The sequence below is a fragment of the Propithecus coquereli genome, unplaced genomic scaffold, assembly GCF_000956105.1.
Source record: "Propithecus coquereli isolate 6110/MARCELLA unplaced genomic scaffold, Pcoq_1.0 Scaffold197, whole genome shotgun sequence".
Lineage (NCBI taxonomy): Eukaryota > Metazoa > Chordata > Mammalia > Primates > Indriidae > Propithecus > Propithecus coquereli.
Window position 1 is genome coordinate 562,550 of NW_012144633.1, and position 22,709 is coordinate 585,258.

General features: G+C 39.2%; 1 protein-coding gene across 1 annotated transcript in view; it reads right to left on the reverse strand.

Annotated features, from left to right (window-relative positions):
- Positions 1 to 22,709, reverse strand: part of SPAG17 (sperm associated antigen 17) — a 281,081-nt gene that overhangs the window by 161,528 nt on the left and 96,844 nt on the right. Inside the window, exons 5-15 of the mRNA XM_012643425.1 lie at positions 16,269 to 16,455; positions 14,600 to 14,794; positions 12,670 to 12,851; positions 8,782 to 8,943; positions 7,530 to 7,606; positions 7,207 to 7,315; positions 3,936 to 4,073; positions 3,732 to 3,845; positions 2,983 to 3,133; positions 355 to 582; positions 41 to 259 (exon numbers count right to left, since the gene is read on the reverse strand). Coding sequence (XP_012498879.1) covers positions 41 to 259; positions 355 to 582; positions 2,983 to 3,133; positions 3,732 to 3,845; positions 3,936 to 4,073; positions 7,207 to 7,315; positions 7,530 to 7,606; positions 8,782 to 8,943; positions 12,670 to 12,851; positions 14,600 to 14,794; positions 16,269 to 16,455 — 1,762 coding nt within the window. The remainder of the gene's footprint in view (positions 1 to 40; positions 260 to 354; positions 583 to 2,982; positions 3,134 to 3,731; positions 3,846 to 3,935; positions 4,074 to 7,206; positions 7,316 to 7,529; positions 7,607 to 8,781; positions 8,944 to 12,669; positions 12,852 to 14,599; positions 14,795 to 16,268; positions 16,456 to 22,709) is intronic.

The following is a 22,709-nucleotide window of genomic DNA, read 5'->3' on the forward strand; positions in this document are numbered from 1 at the left end:
CACACACACACACACACACACACACCACACTTTTACTTACCCAAAGGCTCAGGCTGGGGCTGAGTCTCCACACTGGTCTCCTGCTCTGACAGCTGTCTATTACCAGGACCTAAGGCTTTCATATTATTCAAGTCAGGATACTTTGTACTATCAGCATCAGTCTGACTAGGATCTGAAGGTTCTCCACTGCTCTCCTTATCTTGCACAGACGTTGACCAGTTTGGATCCACAAATATTGTTCTGTCTTTGGTTTCAGCATCTAGCCAGTGTAAAGAGCACCCATGAGATAAAATACTAGAAAAACTGACAATCATAAAATGCAAGAATGTCTTTCATTCTCTCCATACAGTGTACCTGCTTGCTGTTTGGCCTTCTGGGTGCTAATTTTCATGATGTATTGCTGCCTTATCTGTTGAGCAAATCTGGCAGGGTTATCCCATGGTATGCTGAACATTTCAGAATTTGTTCCACTCATCATCCCAGAAGACTTTAGTTTCCCTTTTTCGTCAACCTCAGAGAGCTTCAGGCTCTCAAAAGTAAACACCTTGAAGGCTCGTTCTACTTCATTCCAGCTCAAGACATCTGTAAGAAAGCAGAACCCATGGCGCTAGGAATGCTCTTATTAGCACATGGTGCGGGGCTGAGAGAGGGGTGACCAGGACGTCTGTCCACTAGAATGACCAGGGTGCCATGCCATGATGAGTGCTCACCTGACTTTAAATACGGGCTTCACAAGTCTGCAACAAATATCAAAAGTACCTAATAATAAGAAAGCTATACAGTCAAGATAGAATTTATAAAGGTAATGCTCTCAAATTGCTTCATAGCTTAATCAGTATTAGGTGTTCAGATTCATTTGCATGGACTTTCCAGAGTACTATATTGGTTGAATATGTTTAAAACCTATCATTTTTGAGCAAAAATATCCTTTGCTGCTGTTGTGATTTAAAACAGGGAAATTATTCACTTGTGTCTAACAGGCTATTGTATTTAGTAGGTTTTTCTGTTCTTTTGGGCTCAGGTAAGGCCTCCTCTCACCCACATAAACTGCTGTGGTATTTTCTGTAATTTTACTTCAAAGTTTATCAGCTTTCAATGGGCTCTGTTCAGTTGTGTATTCACCCTTTTACAGCATTTATTCACCTGTTCACTCACTCATTGGTTATTGTTTTCGATGTATTAGATTTTGTCATAGGTGCCTGGGATTCAAAGAAAAACAAGATTTGGTTCTTACGCTTTAGAAGTTCAAGGTAGAGGGATAAGAGGTAGGATTAACAGATAAACATGGAATTCAATGAGGAAAAATAAAATTATTGTAGCAGATTAATAATTCAGAGGTCATGTCGATTTGCTCCCCAATAAAGATGAGGGAAGTGGCAAGGGTCCTTTTGGGAAAAAGAACAGGAGGATTCAGAAGAGAGACAGGGAAGAGGTAAAGAGTTACAGAATAAAGGAAAGTTTGCTCATCTATTCATTTCACAAGTATTTTTGAGCACCCGCTAGATGTCAGTAACTATAATAAAAGCTGGGAACACAGTGGTGAACAAAGCAGTGAGCCCCCTGCTTTCATGGAATATCCATTCTAGTGGTTGGAAACAGATAAGTATATAAGATACCAGAGATGATAAGAAGAATAAAGCCAGCTGAGGGGACAAAAAATCATAATAGTTGGGAAGGGGCTTCTATTTTATATAAAGTAGACAAAGAAAAATCCTCTGAACAATTAAGCAAAAATGTGAAAGAAGTAGAGGAGCAAGCCATATGGCTATCTGGGGGAAAAGTCACTGAGTCAGGGGAAATAGCAAGTGCAAAGGTCCTGAGGCAGGGGTGTGCATGATATGTTCAAGGCATCACAGTGAGAACCATGCAGATGGAGCAGAGTGGAACATGAGAGCTTGATGGGTGATGAACTCAAAGCCTGCAGACCAGCGGGAAAGATACCGGAATAGTCCGAGTGAGATGTGCTGATGGAGTGAGCTGGGATGGTAGTGAGAGTGTGGTGGGACTGGCTGTAGGATGTGAGAAAAAAGAGACAGCAGGGACAACTCCAAGGTTTTGTTGAAAATAGTTCCCAGTTACTGAAATGAGGGGGACCGTGAGGGGACAAAATCTGGGGGTTGGTTTTAGACCTGCAAGTATGAGATGCTGGAGGGAAAGGAGGAAGGAGAGGCAGGAGGACCAAGAGTTTGGGATGAGCCATGTAAACAGCATGTATGTGAGCTCTCAATGGTGGCAGCAGGAACAAGAATGCTGTGCTGTGCGTAGAGCTGAGCATGGAATCATGTCTTAAGGCAGAAGGAGAAGTGGAGATTGCCAGGATACAGGTAAAGGACCATCAGGAAGGGTGGTGATGTATACAACAGACACAACAAACCCAGGACCACTGGGCTGCACCCTGCACTTCCATAAGGCAATAGATAGTAGGACAGGGTTCAAAAGCTCTGAATTGGGGCAAAGTCGCATGGTCAGGCTTGCTCTTCCCACTTTCCAGATAATGTCTCTGCAATGTTACTGTGCAATGTCTCTGCAATGTAATGTGCACTGACGATAAATGAGTGCAGTGGTGAGGCAGTGGAGGGAAGGATGGCATTGTCCTAGCACAGGACGATGATAGCTTGAGATGGGAGGATTTTGTTTATTTTAAAATTTTTAAAAATATACAAACCTTTACTCCTCTTAAGTAGATTACCACGTCATCTCCAGTGATGTCAATGGGGGGGGGATGTTGGGCAGAGAATGGTAAAGGGAGGAAATAAGGGAATAAATCTGGTTACGGAAACACAGTGGAATGAAAACCCACTGCATCAAATTGAAGAACGTTATGCTTCATAGCTATAATACCATTGCTGATGACATTATTCAAGATAAGAAAGTTGTAGTCCATCAAAATACCCATCTTAGCCTCTGAAAGGACTTTCAATAATCAAGATGTTTTTTGCAAATAAGGATTTAATTTTAAGAGGCACAAAGCAATGTACTCACCACTTGTACAAAAGTGCATAAGCTCATGAATCGTAGCTAGACGTTTAGTGCTGTTCCATGGTGGGGGCATAGGGAATTGAAGGAATTCCCACAGTGGCAACTTGGACTGCATCTCCTGCTCAATTTGAACTGGGTCAAAATTCTTTTGGTCCTGAGGGAAAAGAGCAACATGACAGAAGACATTAAAGTAAGCTGCAAAGTGCCTCATGCATATGGAGAAGGCTAAACATCGTACCTTCACTCTCATTATTTGGGAACTGGGGAAATCCATGGCAATTGGGGAAGACAAACTGTTGGTATTTTGCTGAAGGCCAAAAAAGCTAGTTCCTTGCATTGCCATAAGTTCCTGGTGCACAAAAATGACTGATTCTTCGTTCATGGTGACAAACTGCCAAAGTTTCACATATATTCATCTCTCCCTTTTGAGGTCCTTTTCTGGCCTCCACTAGTTTTTCATAGAAGCAGATATTTAAAGCAAATAACTATAAGCTTTTAATGCAAATCTGGTGGTAGTCACAATCAATTGAATCGTTAATTGGACCTCTATAATTAGGTGCATTTTCTTTGCTGGCATCGTTTTTCCCTTATTCATCTCCATTTTGAGATCCTAATTTGCAAGCAGGTATCTATTTTGTATGTTACATTTTAATTAGCATCGGTAAAATTATCTAATTAGCTTCCTTCAACTGAATAATTATAAACACATTTTCTCACATCAGTTATCCTTAGGGTAAACTGATTATTATTACCTTTAGTGCATACTTCTTGTGGGCATGTGCATCATGGTAGTTCAGTAGGAGAGGGCCTATGGGCACCGCTTTGCTTTCGCTTTCTTCTTCAGATAAGAATACCTCATGGAGATTCTATTCAAATTGAAATAATATTGATTTAAGGAGAGAATACATACTTTTTCAAAGCATGAAGATTCTTTTGCATATTTCAGGCCCTCTGACCTTTTTCTCCCTCTCTGAGAGGCAGAGCGAGGGTAGGAGGGACACGATGTGAGCTGCGATTCTATGGTCTAGCCCATCGGCTCTGGGAGGTGGCTCCAGCAGACTGGGTGGGACAAGATCTTCTTCAGTTGCCACAACCTAATTGGGAGGAATGGGTTTGATGTCAGCTCTTTACTGGTGCTCATTGCTCACTGCTGTATTTCCATTGCTCTTAGTAAGAACAAGTCTGTTTCTACCACCAAAGTACCAGTAATTACATAAAATGGCAGGAAAGTATCGGTGATTACCAACATAAAAGGAAAAATGTTTGTAATCATGCATTAAACTAGATATAATTTTAATACTTGTATTAAAATAGATAATACAAAATACAAATAGTAAACAATAAACTTTAATGTGGCATAAATAAAAATAACATATTTTTCTCGACATTTACTCTTTATCTTAAAGCACTGAAAATGGTGATCCTACAACTTTGGATTCAATAAACATTTACGAGTGCCTACTACATGCTAGGTACTGTGTAGAGCATTTTCACGTGCATTAACTCATTTAAACCTCACAGCAGTCTTATGGGGTAGATATTATTTTCTATTTCATAGAAGAACAAAGTAGGGTGAGTGAAATTAGATGACTGGTCCAAGCCTAAGGCTACTGAGTGGGAGGAACTGGGGTTCAGGACAAGTCCTCATTCTTCCTCTAAAAATAGAAAAGTGAAAAGATGACGAGATCAAGAAATGAATAACAGTCTCCTTTACATAGGGAAAGTGAGGCCTAGAAAGATTAACTTCCTTGTTGAATTTCACATGGTAAAAAATGTTGAAATATAATCAAAATAGGAACTTACTTTTCAGCTTTTTTCTTTATCCTAAATCCTATAATCATCCTCTATGATTTCAAATCCCTCTACAGGATTTCTCAACCTTGGCATTAATAACATCGTGGACTAGATAAGTATTGGTCGTGGTGGGCTGTCCTGCGCACTGTAGGATATTCAGCAGCATCCTTGATCTTTACTCACCTGATGCAAGTAGCACCTTCTAGTTGTGCCAACCAAGAGTATCTCCAGACATTGCCAAATGTCCCCTGGGAGGCAAAATCACCCCCTCTTGAGAACCACTGCTACGGAGTAACAAAATAGCCTCATGTTCTTTATCTTTTATATAGATCCTACTTTCAAAAGAGTCACTAACTGTTTCTACTTTTTGTCTTCTGATCATCTCTTAGACCTACTCCAATCATGAAAGATCACTCAAAACTGTTCCTCCTCTGAAATGTTAATTCTAATATTCCATCCTGTAAAATGCCATCCCACCACTCCTATACTTCAATTTCTTCATCCCCTTATTATTAATATTAAACCTTTATTCATTCAACATGTATGTATGTGTCAGACATTGAGCCCATTTAGGGCCTTTTTGGGACAGTGTAAGGACTTTTGATTTTATTCAGAATGTGATTGGAAATCAGATTATAATTTCCTTAGATAATAATGACAAGCAAGTTTGTTTTAATGGTAAAACAAACAAAGCTATTCCTAGATATAGTCTTGTGTTATCAATTATAAAGATACAATCCTAATGGCTGCTAGAAAGAAAAAAATAGATTACCTGCAAAGAAAAAAGTATCAGATTGACATTGGACTTCTCATTGCAAAACTAGAAGGAAGACGACAATAGAGCAATGCCATCAAAATACTTTCCCACATACACTGACTAGGTTCAAAAGTCATTTCTGCTACTTACTATTCGAACAAACTATGTAAGCTTTTTATGCCTCAGTTTTTTGATCTGGAAGATGGGAGATAAAAGTAGTTCCTATTTCTTAAGATTATTCTGAAGGTTACATGAGTTAATATATTGAAAGCATTTAAAACAGTGCCTGGTACCTATAAGTGCTATATGTATGCAGCTATGATGAATAACAAACTTTTCAAGTATATGTAGAACATTCATAAGAATTGACCATGTACATCAGGTCACACAGGAAGCCTCAGGAAATTGTAACTGGTTAACTTGCAGAACATGCTAACTGATAATAATAAAATTAGAAATCAAAAATAGGAAATTAGAACTCAACAATCAATTTGGAAGTCAAAATAATTCATGGATTCGATAAGTAAATAAAACATTTAGAACTGAATACATTAAAACACCGGGATGCAGCCAAAGAAACACTTGAAAGGAAATGTATAGCTTTATGTAAAGCAAAAAAGACTAAATAAAGTAAGCTTATAATTAAAATGAAATCCAAAATAAATCCAAAGAAAGTAGAAACATGAGGCTGGGTGCAGTGGCTCACGCCTGTAAACCTAGCACTCTGGGAGGCCAAGGCAGGAAGATTGCTTGAGGTCAGGAGTTTGAGACCAGCCTGAGCAAGAGTGAGATCCCGTCTCTACTAAAAATAGAAAAAATTAACCAGGAGTGGTGGTGGGCGCCTGTAGTCTCAGCTACTCAGGAGGCTGAAGCAGGAGGATCGCTTGAGCCCAGGAGTTGAGGTTGCTGTGAATGCACGCCAGTGTACTATAGCCTGGGTGCCAGAGCGAGACTCTGTCTTAAAAAAGAAAGAAAGAAAGTAGAAAGATGGAAATAATAAAGATAAATGAAGAAATTAATAAAATAAATAAAAAGGAATTGATCAATGAAATAAAATACTGGTTCTTTGAAAAATACCAGTACAATAGATACACCATTAACAATCATTATAAAGAAAAGAGAGGGCACAAATACATAACATTAGTCAGTAGAAAAGGAACATAACCAGATATAGAGGAAATTTAAATATGTATTTAAGTGAATAGTATAAAGAACATTGTATCATATTGAAAATCCAAATAAAATGGACATATTCATAAGGAAAGTACCAATGACCGAAATTGGCCTCAGAGGTAGAAAAATCTAATTAAATCTATAAGTATAAAAGAAATTTTAAATATAGTTAAATAGATATTAACCACCTCACCCATCTGTTCATGTCCTCTTCCTCTTCCATTAAAACAACACCAGACACAGATATTATTAAAGATATATTTTAGCAAAACTTCAGAGAATGTTATAATAACTGTTCCAGAGCACAGTAAAAGAAAAAGGATTGAAGCTGATGATCAAGGCAAACCGTAGTTTTATCTGAAATGTTTTAATCTTTATGAAGGAGAATGCATTCAGGTATCAGGAGTATAATTTTAAAATAGTGTTAAAAAAATGGAAGCCAAGGGAGACGAAGTGACTTACTCAAGGTTATTGTCTGGGAAAAAGCCTCAGACTATACCCACCTGTTCAATCATACAATGCAGTATCAGGGGCACAGAAATGAATTCCTCTGGAATCGGATTCAACAAGTCATTGTAGTATCTCATGTCTACTTCAGTTGTGATGACAAAACTCACTATAAAATATAGAAAATATCATTGCCCAATTAAGGTGTGTTCTCCATTTCTTCCATCAAAATTTCATGCATAAATTCAAACTATGACCATGTACTAATACACATATAAACCACAGGTGGAGGTGGAGATGAAAGCAATATGGAGGGGCAGTCATTATTTCTTAAAATGCCAGCTCATGGTGTTGATCCTCCGGCAACAGGGTTTCATACGTGCCTGGTGGTGGAGCTTGTGGTTCTTCATCTTGTGTTTTCTTCTTTCCAGGGCTTGAAGCAACAGGTTGTAGAGGCTAAAATGAGAATAATTAAAAAGAAACAACTGAGATGTCCAGCTGAGATGCTTTCATCAAATGCTGGTATGAAGAGATCCAGCAGAATTCTGAGATTGTATGATTATGTTCATACCACAAAGTCATCTGCTAATTTTAGGATCAAAGAAAAGGAGTTTTGTCTGAGGGAGGAAGGAAGCAAATGGCATGGACGCTGGTCAGTTTTTCCCACCAGAGCCCACTGTGCAACTGCGGGAAAAGCCCTGGGAGACGGGGCACTGAGAGTCAAACAGCTTCTTGTCCCTGAGTGACTCAGAGTCCTCCCGTTTTCCCTCTTACAGCCCTTCAGTGGTTCTCCATTGCCAGACTCTCACTCAGCACCAAAAGACATTCATGACCTGGCTTCCCCCTCTTCAGCTTTAGCTTCTGTTGTTGTTCTGCACTTTGCACATGCAGCCTGGAATGACAGAGCTACCCTGTGGCCCTGGTTCGCGCTGTAATACTTCTTTTCTTTGACTGCCGTATCTTTGTACCTCTCTGCTGCTTTCTTTAGAATACCATTTTGTCCCTTCCCCCACCGTGCTTTCCCGTAGGCAATCATCCCCAGCCTTCACCACATCACTAATTCTGGTACAATTTTCCTGACTCTTTTCTTTCTGCCCTACTCCTTTTTACAGTAGGTGAGGTGACATTTTTATTGCTTCCACTGCACTCTGAGCTGACTACTCTCAGCATTCATCATGTCATATTGAAACTGTTGTCGACCTGACTGTCATCCTAATTAAAAGTTAACCTCAGTGAGGAGGACAGGGAATGAGTCTTCATTGTTGTCTTGCCAGCATCTCGCACGGTGCTAGCACACAGTAGTTGCTAAATAAATACTGTGATTACTTTATCAACATTCCTCCCCGTTCCAGGTTTATTCATTGATTGTGCCCTGACCAGTGGGTTCCATCCTAACCTTCGAAGGTGTCAGGAAACTAAGGAACTTCATAGAGTCCCCACCATATAGCTCTCTTTAAGGCCATGCTGGGGGGCTTTTTCCTTGTTCTCACCTTCATGTATTAAATTCCAGCAGTCAGCATTAGCTTGATACAACTAGTTACATAATTTTTCTTCATATGCTTTATAAATGTGAAAATTAAGTTGTTTACTTAGTCCTTCAGCCCACTAAAGACATTTGAGCCCACACCTACCTCAGGAGTTGACATGGCTTCTAAGATAGTTTTCTCATTAACCACTTGAGGAACATGAATAAGCTTCATGCTTTCCAGATAGTGCTGGTGCTGCCTTTTCCATTCCAGGGTGTCATACATCAAACAGGCAATATTTTCGAAAATATCAGTGCCCAATTCCAGCTATGGGTGAAAGAATTAATGATAATTGGTTATTAGTTTTATAGTGTTGGAATCAGGTACACAGTTTATATAACCCTTGTCAGCTAAGCCTGTGAACTTTACACAGGGAAGCAAGCCCTAAATCCCCAAACCACTGGATCCTACTCATGGCGACCAAGTTTTCATCTGTGATCCCTTCTTGCCCTTCTTTGTTCACCACAATGCAGACTGTTCCCTTTGGAGGGACATATGGCTGGCTAATATTGTAAGAGCCTAATTAATGCTTCAAATAAGTGAAAAAGAGCCTAATCATTACTTTCAGCACTGTGGCCCATGTTCTTAGTATCTCAATTCCTAAACATGTTAGATAATTTTGATATCCTCAGCCAAAGACAAGCTATTGATGATTTCTTGTCTGGCTGTGCGAGGGACACAACGGAATCACTTGCTCAGCTTTCTACATCATCCACCCAAGTATGCTACAGTACATGTGTTATCAATTTCTTCCTTTCCCTCCTGCCTCACTGCTTTCCTTTCACCTGTGCTATCTTTAAAGAAAACCACTAAGCAATCCTGATAGACTATTGCTTCCATAATGCCCACAAATTTTATGAGCTGGTAGGAGAGTTATAGATAAGATAACTCTATTACCTGGGCTTTTGTTTCCAGAAGTAGGAGAGCACTGTGATGGCTGGTTTTGGGTGCTGGGAAGCAAAGACAGTTGAAATAGGCTCGTCCTTTGACTGAGTTGAAGAGGCAGGGCAGAATGAGGTGGGGTCTTATGGGCAGTGAATCGCAGTCTGACAGAAGTCCAGGGAAGTGCACAGCCCTGCCCGTCACTATGGGGCACCTGTCTGTCTGGCTTCACATGCCCATGCTAAGACTGAGCCTTCTTTAGTTAAACTTCAATCTGTACTTCTTGCCCAAATTCTGGCATAGGAATACATTTTTGTTTGTTTGTATTTCTAAGAAATATAGTAAAGCTTCTGCCCAAAAATCCTTCACTTATCCTAGTTAATTCATTTTTAAATCAAACAGCAAATCACATGCTAAAGGCCAGCAAATTACTTCAGCAACCAGGGTCTTAACTTGAGATGTTTCAGATGTCTTCCATGAGCAGTCAGTACATCTCGATGGGTGTTTACTTGATGTAAAGCCTTCGTTATCTTGGTTCAGGAGAAATATGGCCTACTTGTTTGCAGCCAAAAGTTGCAAATGCTTTCCTCCATTCAAAGAGAAAGAAGGACTCCTTGCTGGCTCATACCTTGAATATGAAGCCATTATCAACTTACAGATATAGCTGAGAGTGTGACACCATGTATTAGATCTGCTTCTCCTAGAAGTAGATTTATCACTTTTATGTTTATTAAATGATCCCAAGTTTAAAATGAACTTTAATCTTCAATATTAAATCCAATGGCTTTTTCTTCTGGAATCCAATTTTATTACTGAACCATTTTCAAGACTCTCCTTTCCCGTCATCCTCAATGCTGAGTCCCTCACTCACAAACCACATCTTATAGAGGCATTCATGGGTTCAAAAATGTTACTGCAGCTAGCCCAGACCACAGCCCTGGCATGAAGATGATGTTCAGTGAATACTTGCAAATTGACTGACAGCAGTTCAGTGTGACCAGCTGGGCAACATAGTCCTAATTAGCTCTTGAGAGAGCTGAATGTTTTCATTGTTGACAGTTACCTTCGTGGCCCACCTAGATGCCCTGTATGTGAATCTTCTAGTTCTGAAGTCAGGAATGTTCTACCATAACTAATATTTGAACGAAGTTGGTAATATTTTTTGACATAAAAGAATTTTTCCAAACTTCAATTGCCATTTAAAGTGGTCCACTCTATATTTTTCAAAAGATAAAATATAGCCACTATCACTTTCTTTTAACAGAAGTGATTAAAATCTTCTAATGAACAGACAGGAGATTGTGGAACTGGAGTAGAAAACAGATGCTGGGAGTGGTGCTGAGTGTTTTGCAGTTGCAATTTGTATGTCACGGTCTTCACGTCTATGTTCTGATGATCTCGAATTCCAATAAAATAGAATGGAATATTCATGAAGTATTTCATGAATATTCATGGCATAGTCAACGGAATATTCATGACATTACTTATAATGTCAATATCTCTGGGACAGAGAAACATACTGACCCAATGTAATGTGAAACAGTGAAGGGCAGATGACAGTGAGTCCTTTTCTGGGCTCCAGTTGTGAAGCAGGAGAGAAAGACAAAGCAGGAGAGCTGAGCATATTCAGATGAAGGTGTGGGGAGAGGTGAAGCCAAAGGGAGTGTGGAGTAACCAGTTTTGGCTTCCACTGCAGCTATTCTACATTCAGCTTCATTTCCTACGCACAGCACAAGGCTGATATTCATTCTTTGTATTGGCAAGGTATCAGACTGGACTGTCCTGTTCTTACATAGTGACACCTGAGGCCTTGTGTTGAAAGTCTTTGTAACTCAACTTATTCAAGTTCTGTCCATCCTTCAGGGTTCAAATTTGGCCTCCCTTGTCAATGTTTTCACTTACTTAACTAAGTGCCCATCCACCTCAAGGTAACAGAACCGAGGGCTCTCAGAGTCAGAAGTGTCCATGCCGCGGCCCATGGCCATGGGCAGCCTACGCTTAGACGAAGAAACAGTTCAGGCTTTGATCCCACTCTCCTCTTACACAGTCAGCAGTTTTTTTCTTAGCTACCAACAGTCACTGCATACAGACACCCATCCACCTCCTGTCTCCCACTTTGCCCAGTTCCTTTCTGAGCACTCACTTGACGTGGACCTTCCTTAGGACTCTGCTTTCATTTTAGCTCCCTTGATGTTAAAATATGTAGTCCTTCAGGGTATTCAATACCCCTGAGCCCCTGTTTGTTGGGATAGGGGGTCAACTAGAAAAAGACCTGAGTGGTTTTCTATAAGAGCGGGATGCCAGAATGCCTTCCAAAACATTCTTGATAAGTAGTCACTTGACCTTCTTTAAACACACACACACACACACACACACACACATACACACACACACACACCTTATGTATCCGGCATTCACTACTTTTCCAAGTGTTAAATCCCCATTTCTTCTTTTTCTGCATTAATAGAAAATTTAGAGCGTATTTCACATAACTGAGCACCTAGATATATGGTACCTTGCCCACTGCTTCTCTGTTTCCTGGCTTTAGTCTTGTCTTTCTGCAAACTCCTTAATAAAAGGGGCCAGAAAACGCTCTCAGGAAATGCTTACTAATTGTGGGGCCAGGATCAAGTCATCCTATTAGGATAGACCTTGTTGGCCAAATACATTAAAAAAGATTTTGGCAATAAATGCAACAGCTTAGAAAGGCAATGTTTGAACTTATCCATAAAAAAGAGACAGACATGTAATTCAACAAACTATACAATTACTATTTGCAAAATTAATATAATGTATATTAAGATTCTAATTACTGCCTAGAACATTATTGAGGTATGAAACAAAGCCATGTGTCACCAAATAAAAGAATCACCATCTTTTATCTTCATCTACTACATGTTATTCTTTGTCATTCATTCATAATTCATACACTAAAAGCTAGAGAATCAGACTGTAACCATCATTAGGCATTCAATATTATCATTATTGTAAAGATAAAAGAGCCCAGCACTAGTAGTCAGTGCTCAGTAAATATCTGTGAAATGAATAAATGCATCAAATAGACCCACAGTGTCACACGTTAAAACCACGCACTCTTACAAATGCACTAACCATTATCTCGTTGTCTGACCAGTCAGAAGGAAAATCAGCTGCCTTGACCATGTATTCAAGTCGTGCAACATCAAAGAGATTTGTTTCAGGTTTTTCATTATTCAGGATTGGTTCCAAGTACTTCCAGAAAATTTCAAGTTCTTTTATGGCATTCTCTTTCTTCAATTTTTCAGCTTCTATGCCTAATAATAGCAACATGTTTATACTACAAAATGAAAGTGTTAAATTTTTTCCCACTTTAAGTGGATGTGGTGAGTCATATGCATTGCAAGATGTCTGTATGGTACCAGAAAATGCAAACAGAGAAATGTGATTTTGAGAAGTTTTTGAAACTGGTGTATAATTATGAAACCAGAGGATTTTATTTCTGAGCTTGATACTAAATATGAGCTTATCTCAGCTCTTCATTTCATACTTGAGGCCCGGAAAGATTTTGACAAGATCACTAATTTTGGGAGCTAACTACTTTGAAGATTTCCATCAGTTTTAGATTGCATCTATTAATATATAGAATTGGTTTTTCTTCCAAATCAATTTTTGACCATCATAGTGTCTGCTACATAACCGGTTAGAAATGCAGTTGATCTAGTTCTCCTTCTCCCACGGCTAAAAACAGATTGGATCAATGATTTATGCTTCAGATAACTTCTGGTCACATTAAAATAGCAAGAAACTTCTCTGGGCATTTGCACTCTGACTGTAAAATAATGACATATTTCCATAAAGTTGTGCTTGAAAATTTACACGAAATATTTATGTTTATTACTTCTATAACTAAATAGGAGGTTCTACTACTAAGATCTCATTATTCACTTATAAAGTCTATTGTCTACGATTTTATTTTTATACATTAAATGTTTTTTATAGAGAGACTATGTTTGCAGTATATACATTTTCTTACCAGCTTCAATAATAAATTATTTAATGTTATAGCTATCCTTTGAGATAGGAGTAGCCTAGGTTTGAAGCTCAACTCTTTTACTTAATAGCAGCCTCTAGACGGAGAGTACTTTTTGGTAAAATGAAAATAACATAACATACTTCCTAGGCTTGTGAACATTACATGAACCAATGTAATTAAAGCCCTTAGCATTGAGCCTTGTCACAAAACATGTGCCCAGTATGTGATAGCTATTATTATTATCAGGTATAGCTATTTTTAACTTTGAACAGCAATTAAAAAATGTAGTATTATAAAAATTAGGATGTGGCTATTAAGTTACAAAGCACTGTGCAAATTATATTATTAATAAATAACAATAAAAGCAATAGCATATGGCAGAAAGAGCTTGGATTTCTGGTAACTCAGGCTTACACCAAATCCCAGTTCTATTTCCTAAAGAATACTGTGGATTTTTGCTCTCTTTCTACAGAGTTAGACTAGCACAATTTCCTTACATGAAGACCCCAAGGCTCAAAATGCCTGAATGGTAGCATGGTTGGGACTTCATCCTATAACTTCCTAGTCCAGGCCAGGAAGATAAAGCACCTCCACTGACTTATCACAATAAGCCAGTAGCAGATCAGTGCAAAAATACAAGGCTATGACCTCTCTTGGACCATTTGGTAATTGTGGCTTCTGTAAGAACAGATTATCAACAATGATCCATCTGGCCCATGCTTTAGGGAAAAGTTATAGATCCAATATTACTGAGAAAGTAGTTGGACAATCAAGTCTTCTGATCAGATAATCAAATCTATGTTTTCTGTGGCTACACAGGAATATAAACACAGAGTATGATTTTAATTTGCAAAATTTAATTTACAACACTTGGCTAGTACAAGCAGAATAAATGGCAAATCAAAGTCATGAAAGGATTTAATAATGTATGCATTCTGTGACTGTGTTTTGGACAGCAAATTATATTTGTACTTTAAGGATAGTGGGTAATATTGAAGGACTCAGTAAGTTGTGTAGCAGACTGCATACCTTCTGGCTGAAGAAAAACTTCCTGCTGCTGGCTAACTGCTGCCAGGTGTGTCTGCAGAGGTTCATAATTCTCTGAAGATATTTTAATCACGCTGGTTATAGGAATGCCAAGCTCAGTCATAATCGCTAATAGCTGAGGATTGTTGAAACCCACAACTATAATGTAATGTTGGGCACCATCATCTGGCTCATCATCTGTTCAAAATACCATAAAGAAGAGAAGCCATCATTGTAAAAGAGAACAGGTTGCATTCAGCCAGTTCAATGGCTATATACATTATACATGCATTTATAATCCCTCTGGCTTGCCAAAAATGATCCAGTTGCTTGGAATGCAGTCATGTTGACTGTTTTTCATTATTGCCCTTCCAGTAATAAGGCTGTGACCATTTTACAAAATATTAAATCACTTTTGCAAATGAGACATAGGTGTAATAGTAGGACAAACATATATGGGGCCTGTGGTCATGGAAAATGTGTGCTTAGGTTTTTGTCAGAGTTTAGCCTGTAACCATTTTTGGGTTCTAATGTCTTTTGAGCAACATCTGGCTTTACTCCTGAATTACGAGTAACTGCAGCTTTGTGGTATTTTATAAGTAGAGGTGTTTACAGGAGAGGGAAATATTGAATATGAACATGCTCTCTTACCAAAGTATTATATGCATTTATGTCAACAGGTATGAATGTGAATATGGGTTATGTAGCAACTACGTATTTATTGCATTACATTTTAAAAGTACATATTGTGTACTTTCCTAAAATTTTTCTCCTCTATTTTTCCCTGGTTACACTGTTTTATTAATATTAAAACATGAGTTTATTTTAGAATGTGATATTCCAAGGATTGAGAATAATTGTTATATTTTAATATCGATAGCCATTGTATATGAAAACATTAGATTTCATAATAGTCCATTAAGATCAACTTACAAATAGTGCAACAGAGGCACAACTTTTAATTTTTAAGTTATGACTTTTCTTCTATCACTAAACAAATCAATGCTGATATTGCTCATGGAATCCATAACAACATCACAGCTAAGTGCAGTGGATTTAGAGCAGAGAATATATGAGGGGAGTCAACTGGTAAAGGATGTGAAAGCCCACTGCTATCTTACTCAAATATGATGAATAACAACTGATCGCTTCATCTGGGTTCACGAGAAGGCAGAAATGAATGACTTACAGCTGCCTACGATGAATAATTTTTATATTAATAATCTAAAAGAAAATTCCAGTTGCTCTATCTCGGAACAGGGGAGTTAGGAAGCTATACATTCTGTGAGTCACAAATTAACTGGTCTGATTTTCTTACCACTGTATTTCACTCATGACAATAATCACTTTTTATTTTGCGTTATTAATTATGTCTGACTTTCCTTTATGTTCCCAATAAGATACCACAGTCAGCTGGCTATTTCAGCCCTTATTTGCACTATGTAAATGTGCCTGGCCAGACACATGCTAAATAAATATTTGCTTAAAAACAAATGAATTGCAAATAGAAATATTTTTCTATTATGGTGTCATGGGGAGTAAGTCATATGGTTTCATAAAGAGTAAAAAAGCTGGGAAAGGTTAAGCACCGTTATTGGACTGATTTCTGAAGTGACATGATCGGTCATGGAGCGGGAAGTGAAAGGCACCAGCAGGAGCAGAACTTACTGACCAATGTAACATTTGGCGTCATCTTCTTCTCCCCTCCGTTTTAACTGCGTGGTCTTTTTCACTGTTGTATTGGCCTCGGGTTGATCCTTTCCCTTTCCTTTGGCAACCTTAGGACTTGGAGCCTTCTTCTCCTTGGGAGATTTTGCTTTCCCTTTATCTTTTTCTAACTTAAATCTGTCTTCTGTCACCTGGAAAGAGAGAATACTTTTTCTCCAAATCATATAGTGAGCAAGCAATGGCTTTTCTACTGTCAGGTGAATTAATTCTTCATTTCAGTCAATCACGTGTTTACTCATTTATTTTCCATTTTTTCCTTCTTTAAGTCAGGACAGTGGAGATTCCAGCTTGAGTCCAAGTTGTGATAAGGCACATTTATGTATGAGGAGGACTGGAGGGGTGGGTGCCAGGAAGTCATTTACACAAAGAGCCTTCTGGAAGAGAATTCATCCTAAAGGAGAGTCAAGTGTGGCCTAATAAGCCACTTCAGTTGTTTGGAGGCAGGGCAGGAGGATGATTGTGGTATCAGGAAGTCAGGTTCATCTTTTAGCCTAACTCTGGAAAGCCTCTGTCTGAGTCTTACAGGTGGGGTTGATCATTAAAAACAAAACAAAACAAAAATTAAAAATAAAAAGGAAGACAGAAAGAGCAGTTTTTGCTAGAATCTCTTTGATAAAACACTTCACAGTTCAAGTAATGTAATGAAGATTTTTAATGATTAAAAGATTTTTTGTGAACTTAGCATTAACCAATTATTGTTATTATGATCCTACTTAAAAATATATGGACATAACCAATGGTTGCTATTTGATACATTCAAAAATAGGATCGGCACAAAACATCAGCTGGCAACACAAATTCTTTACACACTGCTCTGGGGTATGCTTAGATTGCCACGTACCATATAGTTACTCAATATTTTTCTTTGCGAACAATTGGAAAAAATATTATGCAGTATTTCATAATGTAATTATACTTTCAATTCATGTGTTTATAAATACAAATTGGTTGTGGCAGTATTATAAGGTGGCTGTACAGAAGATCCAGAATATATTTATATTGTTGTTTTTTCCATACTCAACAAAATTGAAACAAAAATAATTGAATAAATCACTGTCGGTATATTTTGGACTCTGATATCTATTTATATCTCTGAGGTCATGAAATCTAAGTTTGAAAAACTCTAAGACATTAGAGATAGGAAAAGAAGACATGTTGCTTCGACGCCCAGCTAACAGAATGCAGTACAGAAGGGGAGAGGAGCATTTCCCCGACTCCACGTGGCTTTTGGATATTGAGGGGTCCAGAGAACCCAGTTCAGCTTTGACACTCAGAGGAAGTATTACTGGTGCCCATGAATTCTCCACGTGTGCCTGGTACTTGTGGCTCCAGTAGAGGTGAAATGCTGCTGTCCCCAGCACTCACTCCTCAGCAGCAGAGAAGAACATCAGTAGAGGCTGCAGGTGTAACTCATAGCCTTGGGTGGAGGCAGGTACAGACTATGAAAGCACCCCATCATTTCAAGAAAATGAAGAGAGGTTCAGTGTGGTTAGAGCATATATAAGTGGTAAAATTAACACCTAAGAAGAGCTGGGGGCAAAGATAAAAAGAATATGGCCCTGGAGTGGAAGTGGAGGTCCAGGGAAATAGCTCTAGGCCAGACAGGAAAAGGGGGGTTGAAAGGGAAGGAGGTCGTTGCCAAAGTCAGGCTTGCGAGAGACTTCACACATGTCTCTCTTAGTTGATTCCCAGTCATGCAAATGATCTCAATAATAAGACATCAGTGAGAACAGAAGTTCTAAAAATGTGTGGGATACCAGTATTCATTTACTCATTCATTCATTCAATGAATATTTTTATGAGCTTCAATTTCTGTCCCAGGTTTCCTCAGCAGCAGAGGGAAACATTAGCAGAGGCTGCAGGTGTCCCTCACAGCCTTTAGTGGAGGCAGCAAGGAGAGCACAGGTAAGGTACAGAGAGCACAGGTAAGGTACACAGGTAAGGTACAGAGGTGTGAAAAGGCCCCGGAACTTCTCTCAGCACCAGATGTAAATTGGTGCCTATAGCAGCGCTGGGCTCTTCCCCTTGAGCTCTCAGCCTATGGGGGAAGAGAGATCAAAAGACATATAAACAAACAGATAACAATATAACTACAAATTTTGACAAATGTTAGAAGGAATAAAGCCCAGAGTAGTCACTGAAACACAATTGAGGAGACCACTGTTGCAGGCTGGTGATGGAAGGACTCTGAGGAAGTGACATTTGAGCAAAAGACCTGAAAGATAAGTCATCTTCACGAGAAGCAGGGAAAGGAAAATGTGTGTGAAGGACCCGAGGCATAAAAGAGCTGAGTGCGTTCAAAGAGCAGAAAGGAGATGAGCACAGCACATTAGTGGGCAAGGGGGAGAGTGGCCCCAGAGGAGTGGAGGGCAGGGCATGGGCCAAGCCAGCCAGGGATTGGGAGGTGGGGTAACAAGTTTATATCTTATCATAAATGCAATGGGAAAAACATGAAGGGCTTTAAGTGGCGGGGGAGACGTATGATTTTGCAAGATTGGAAACCAGAAGACCAGTAAGGAAACTCAAGCAATAGTCCAGACAAAACCTAATTGTGCCTTGGTTTAAGGTGGTAAGACAGTGAAGAAAAGTCGATGGATTTGAGATGTGTTTTGGATGTTGAAACTTCAGGGGCTGAAAGATAAGATATGAGGTATGAATAGGAGGTACATCAAAGATAATGCCCTGGATTTTAGTTTGAGCAACCACTTACAGAGACAGAGAAGATTGGGTGAGAAATGGTTTTTACTTAAGGTGGGCAGACTATTAAGAGGGATCATGTTAACCTTGAGATACTCCTGAGATGTCAAACAGGCAGTTGAATATACACAATCTCTTCTCAAAAGAGAAATTTGGCTGGAGTTACAAATTCAGGTGTGGGTAACATACAGATAGTAGTTAATTACGTGGGAAAAGATGAATCACCTTAGATAAGAGTTCTTGAGAAATAAGAGAACTGAGCCTGTGATCATGCGGGGAACTCCAACACTTACCAGTTGGGGTACAGGGGGAGATGCCAGCAAAAGAGATAGAGAAGTGGCTAAAAGGGTAGGAAAAATTATGTAATGTGAAGCCAGAGAACTGGGAGATCAAAAAGGGCAAAGAGACAAGAACTGGCAGTTGTAGGTAACATTAACAAGAACAATAGGGTGGAGTGTAGAGGCAGTAAATAGGAAAATCATTTTTATGGACAACTGTTTTGAGAAGTTTGGTTGTGAAGGGGAACCAAAGCTCTGAGTTGTTAGTGGATGAGTGGATGGAAGGGGGTATGAGGTCAAGGTATGTACGTATGCATATAATGTCAAAAAATGTTGTGTTTGCAGGCCAATGGAATGATTCAGTGGAGAGGAAGACATTGAGGATATTGGGGGGTGGGGATTAAAGTTCTTGAGCAGGCAAGATGGGATAAGATCAAAAGAGTGCGTCAATGACTGGACCTTGACAGAAGAAGAGACAATTTCTTAGTTTAATAAAAGCAGCAAGGAGAAGAAGGGTGGCTGGGTGTGCATGCAAGAAAGGGTGAAGTCTTGATGGTGTTGAGGGAATCTTTCAGTTTTTTCTAGTGAAGCATGAGGCAAAGTCATCAACTGAGAAAAGGCAGGTGAGAGGTAGGAGGTTTGAATAGAGAAGATAATGAAAGAGTCATCTCAGAGATCGAGGGAGAAGCTTATTAAAGAAATATGTTGGAACTCTGTCAGTGTTGAGAACTCATTGGAAATGTTGAGATTGTTAATTTCAAATGAAACTGGTTTGTTTAGTTGTGTGAATTCCTCTAGTTAGTCTTAGCTGCTAGGTACAGATATGAAAATGGTGGATCATTGAGTTCACCCTGGGAGAGGTTTTGCAAAATATGACGGAAGGAGAGAAGAGCAAGCGAATTGAGAGTTTGTAAAGGAATGACTGTAATGATCTGGACCATGGACTCTAAGCTGGACGAATAGCGGGAGAGGACAATGAATAGAAAGTATTGGGATCTATGGATTGGAAATTACAATGTGGTTGAAGAACTTTTGTGGGAAGATGTTGGATCATGAGTAAGATATAAGGATAGGAAATTTCCAGGGTTAGAGAATGGGAGATCTCAAGACTGGAGGTGATGAGGGCTTTGTTGATGACAAGGTTCATTATATGGCTGTGGGAGTAAGTGGCTGAGGTTAAGTGGAGGAAACGACCATTACAGAACCGAGAGGCCAGTAAGAAGAGCATTGGACAGCAATAACAAACATGGAAAAAGAAGAGTTAGAAAGGCAGAGAATGGCGGTGGTGATTCAAAATTGTCCAGGGCACAGGATGTCCTGATAGACTGCTAGGGAGTCTGGGAAACCTGGGAGGTAGAGCCATATGGTCAGGGGGCTGCAGCAGCCCATCAGAGCTATAAACCATTAAAATAACTCCCCCAGTTAAGACTTGAGGTTCTTTACATAACATTATGACAGTTTGACTTCTTGTGTACAACTTGTCTACAGGGAGAAAACTTTCAATGAAGGCTGATGGGTCTGTCCTATGAAAACTGATGGTAATATTTACAAGAGTAAATGAGCAAATGGCTATTCTAATTATGGCTGTCATTGTCATTATTATTATCATCCTAATCATTTTTTATCAATATCATTATGTTTCTTTTTATTGAGTTCTTACTATAGGCCAGATATTGAATCTCGTCAACTCTTCAAAGTAACTACAAGGGGTAGAACATTATTCTCATTTTACAGAGGAGGAAACTGAGGCTGAGTGAGGGCAATAACTGTTGCAGAGCCAGACTGGGCCAGTTTGCCCCTGTCACCCATACTCTTTTTAATGGGTCCATAAGGCACAAGTCAGTGCCCCTGAGTCCAGCTGGCCTAGAGGGACTGGCAAGACTCATGCAGGGCTGTCCAATAGCCAAACCCCGGAGCATGGTGAATTCACTCATGTGCAGCAGCCGGTGCAGCTCCTTGGTGGACAGCTAACCTCGCCACAGAAAAGTCTCAACTTTGCCATCAAAATCCATCAGAGACTTTCACGACTGCAATTTTAAATAAAATAAAATCTCAGGGTGATCTTTTGATCAGCAAGGAAGAAACTATTTTAGGTTAAATTATTCTTAAATTTACCTAGGAGAATAAACATATATTTATTTATGCATTCATTTATTTCATCAATCCACAGATATTTGCTGAGTACAGTGGAAATTTTAAAGAGGAGTTTTTGTTTGTTATTTTTTGCCCCCTTGCCCCAGCACCTGGGGCTAGACAGTGAGGGCTCTGCCATGCAGAGCTCTCCCAGGTGGGGCATGAAGCCTGTGTACCACACAGGTCTCATCCCCTGGGAGCTTCTTTAGCAAATCCTCGAGTTCTAGAAGTTCAGGAACGCCCTAGCCCTTTCTCCTGTGAGGTTTCTGGGGATTTTAAAGAAAGGAGGGCTGACCTCAACCCACAATTCAAAGAAAGTGGTAAATTCTAATAGCAGAGTCTAGGTATGCAGTATGAGAGGCAATTCCCAGATTTCATCTTCTTTCATTTGATCTCACAAAGCAACCCTCAAGATGGGTAATTTTATTCCCATTGTATAAATTAAGATGCACAGCTTGTCCTAAGACACATAGCTGTGATAAAGACACAGCTCATTTGACTCTAAGACCTAAATTCATTTTATTTCTTTGGTTCTCTTGTCAGTCTCAGTCTTTGATTCTTTCCTGACTTGTTTTCCATGCCTGTGTGCCCTCCCTTCATTGTCTTCCCAGGGGCTGAATCATACTTGCTGGATGTTCTTTCATTTCTCCAGAATACTCCATTCCTTCAGCTACTCTTCCTGCTCACTGCCCTCTTCTACTCCTTTCTCTCCCTTTCCTTTTGTCTTTGCATTCCTTTAGTGTGGCCAAACTTGGGAGACTGGAGAAAAGCATCTTTTAAACTAATTTCCATTAATATTGAAATTATCAATACCTGCTTTCCTTACCTTTACAAAAGTAAATCCTGATTTACTTCTTTAAATAATTTTTTATTATGAAAAGAATAGTTACTGAAGAATTGAGCAAAATATGAAGAGCTTACAAAAATCACCATAATTCTACCACCCAGTAAAGATGAGTGAAGAAGATATTTAATGCATTCTTTCAAATTAATTTTATGCATCATTTTTACATAGTCATATTGTTCTCTCTATATAACTTGATGTTCTGCATTTTCCATTTAACAATGATGTATCTTCAATTGGTAGAATTTTAAGAAATATTGCCATGTAAAGAATTTCCCAGGTAAAGAAAGGATTCTCTGGTGCAGAGAAACCATGCAGAGAATAGAAGTGGATGGAAGCACCTGGTCCCCCTTGGGCTCCAGACCCAGCCGAGATGTCCTTGGTGGATTACTGAACATGGTCCTTGCCCTACCCAGCCCCTTCTGCTCTCTGC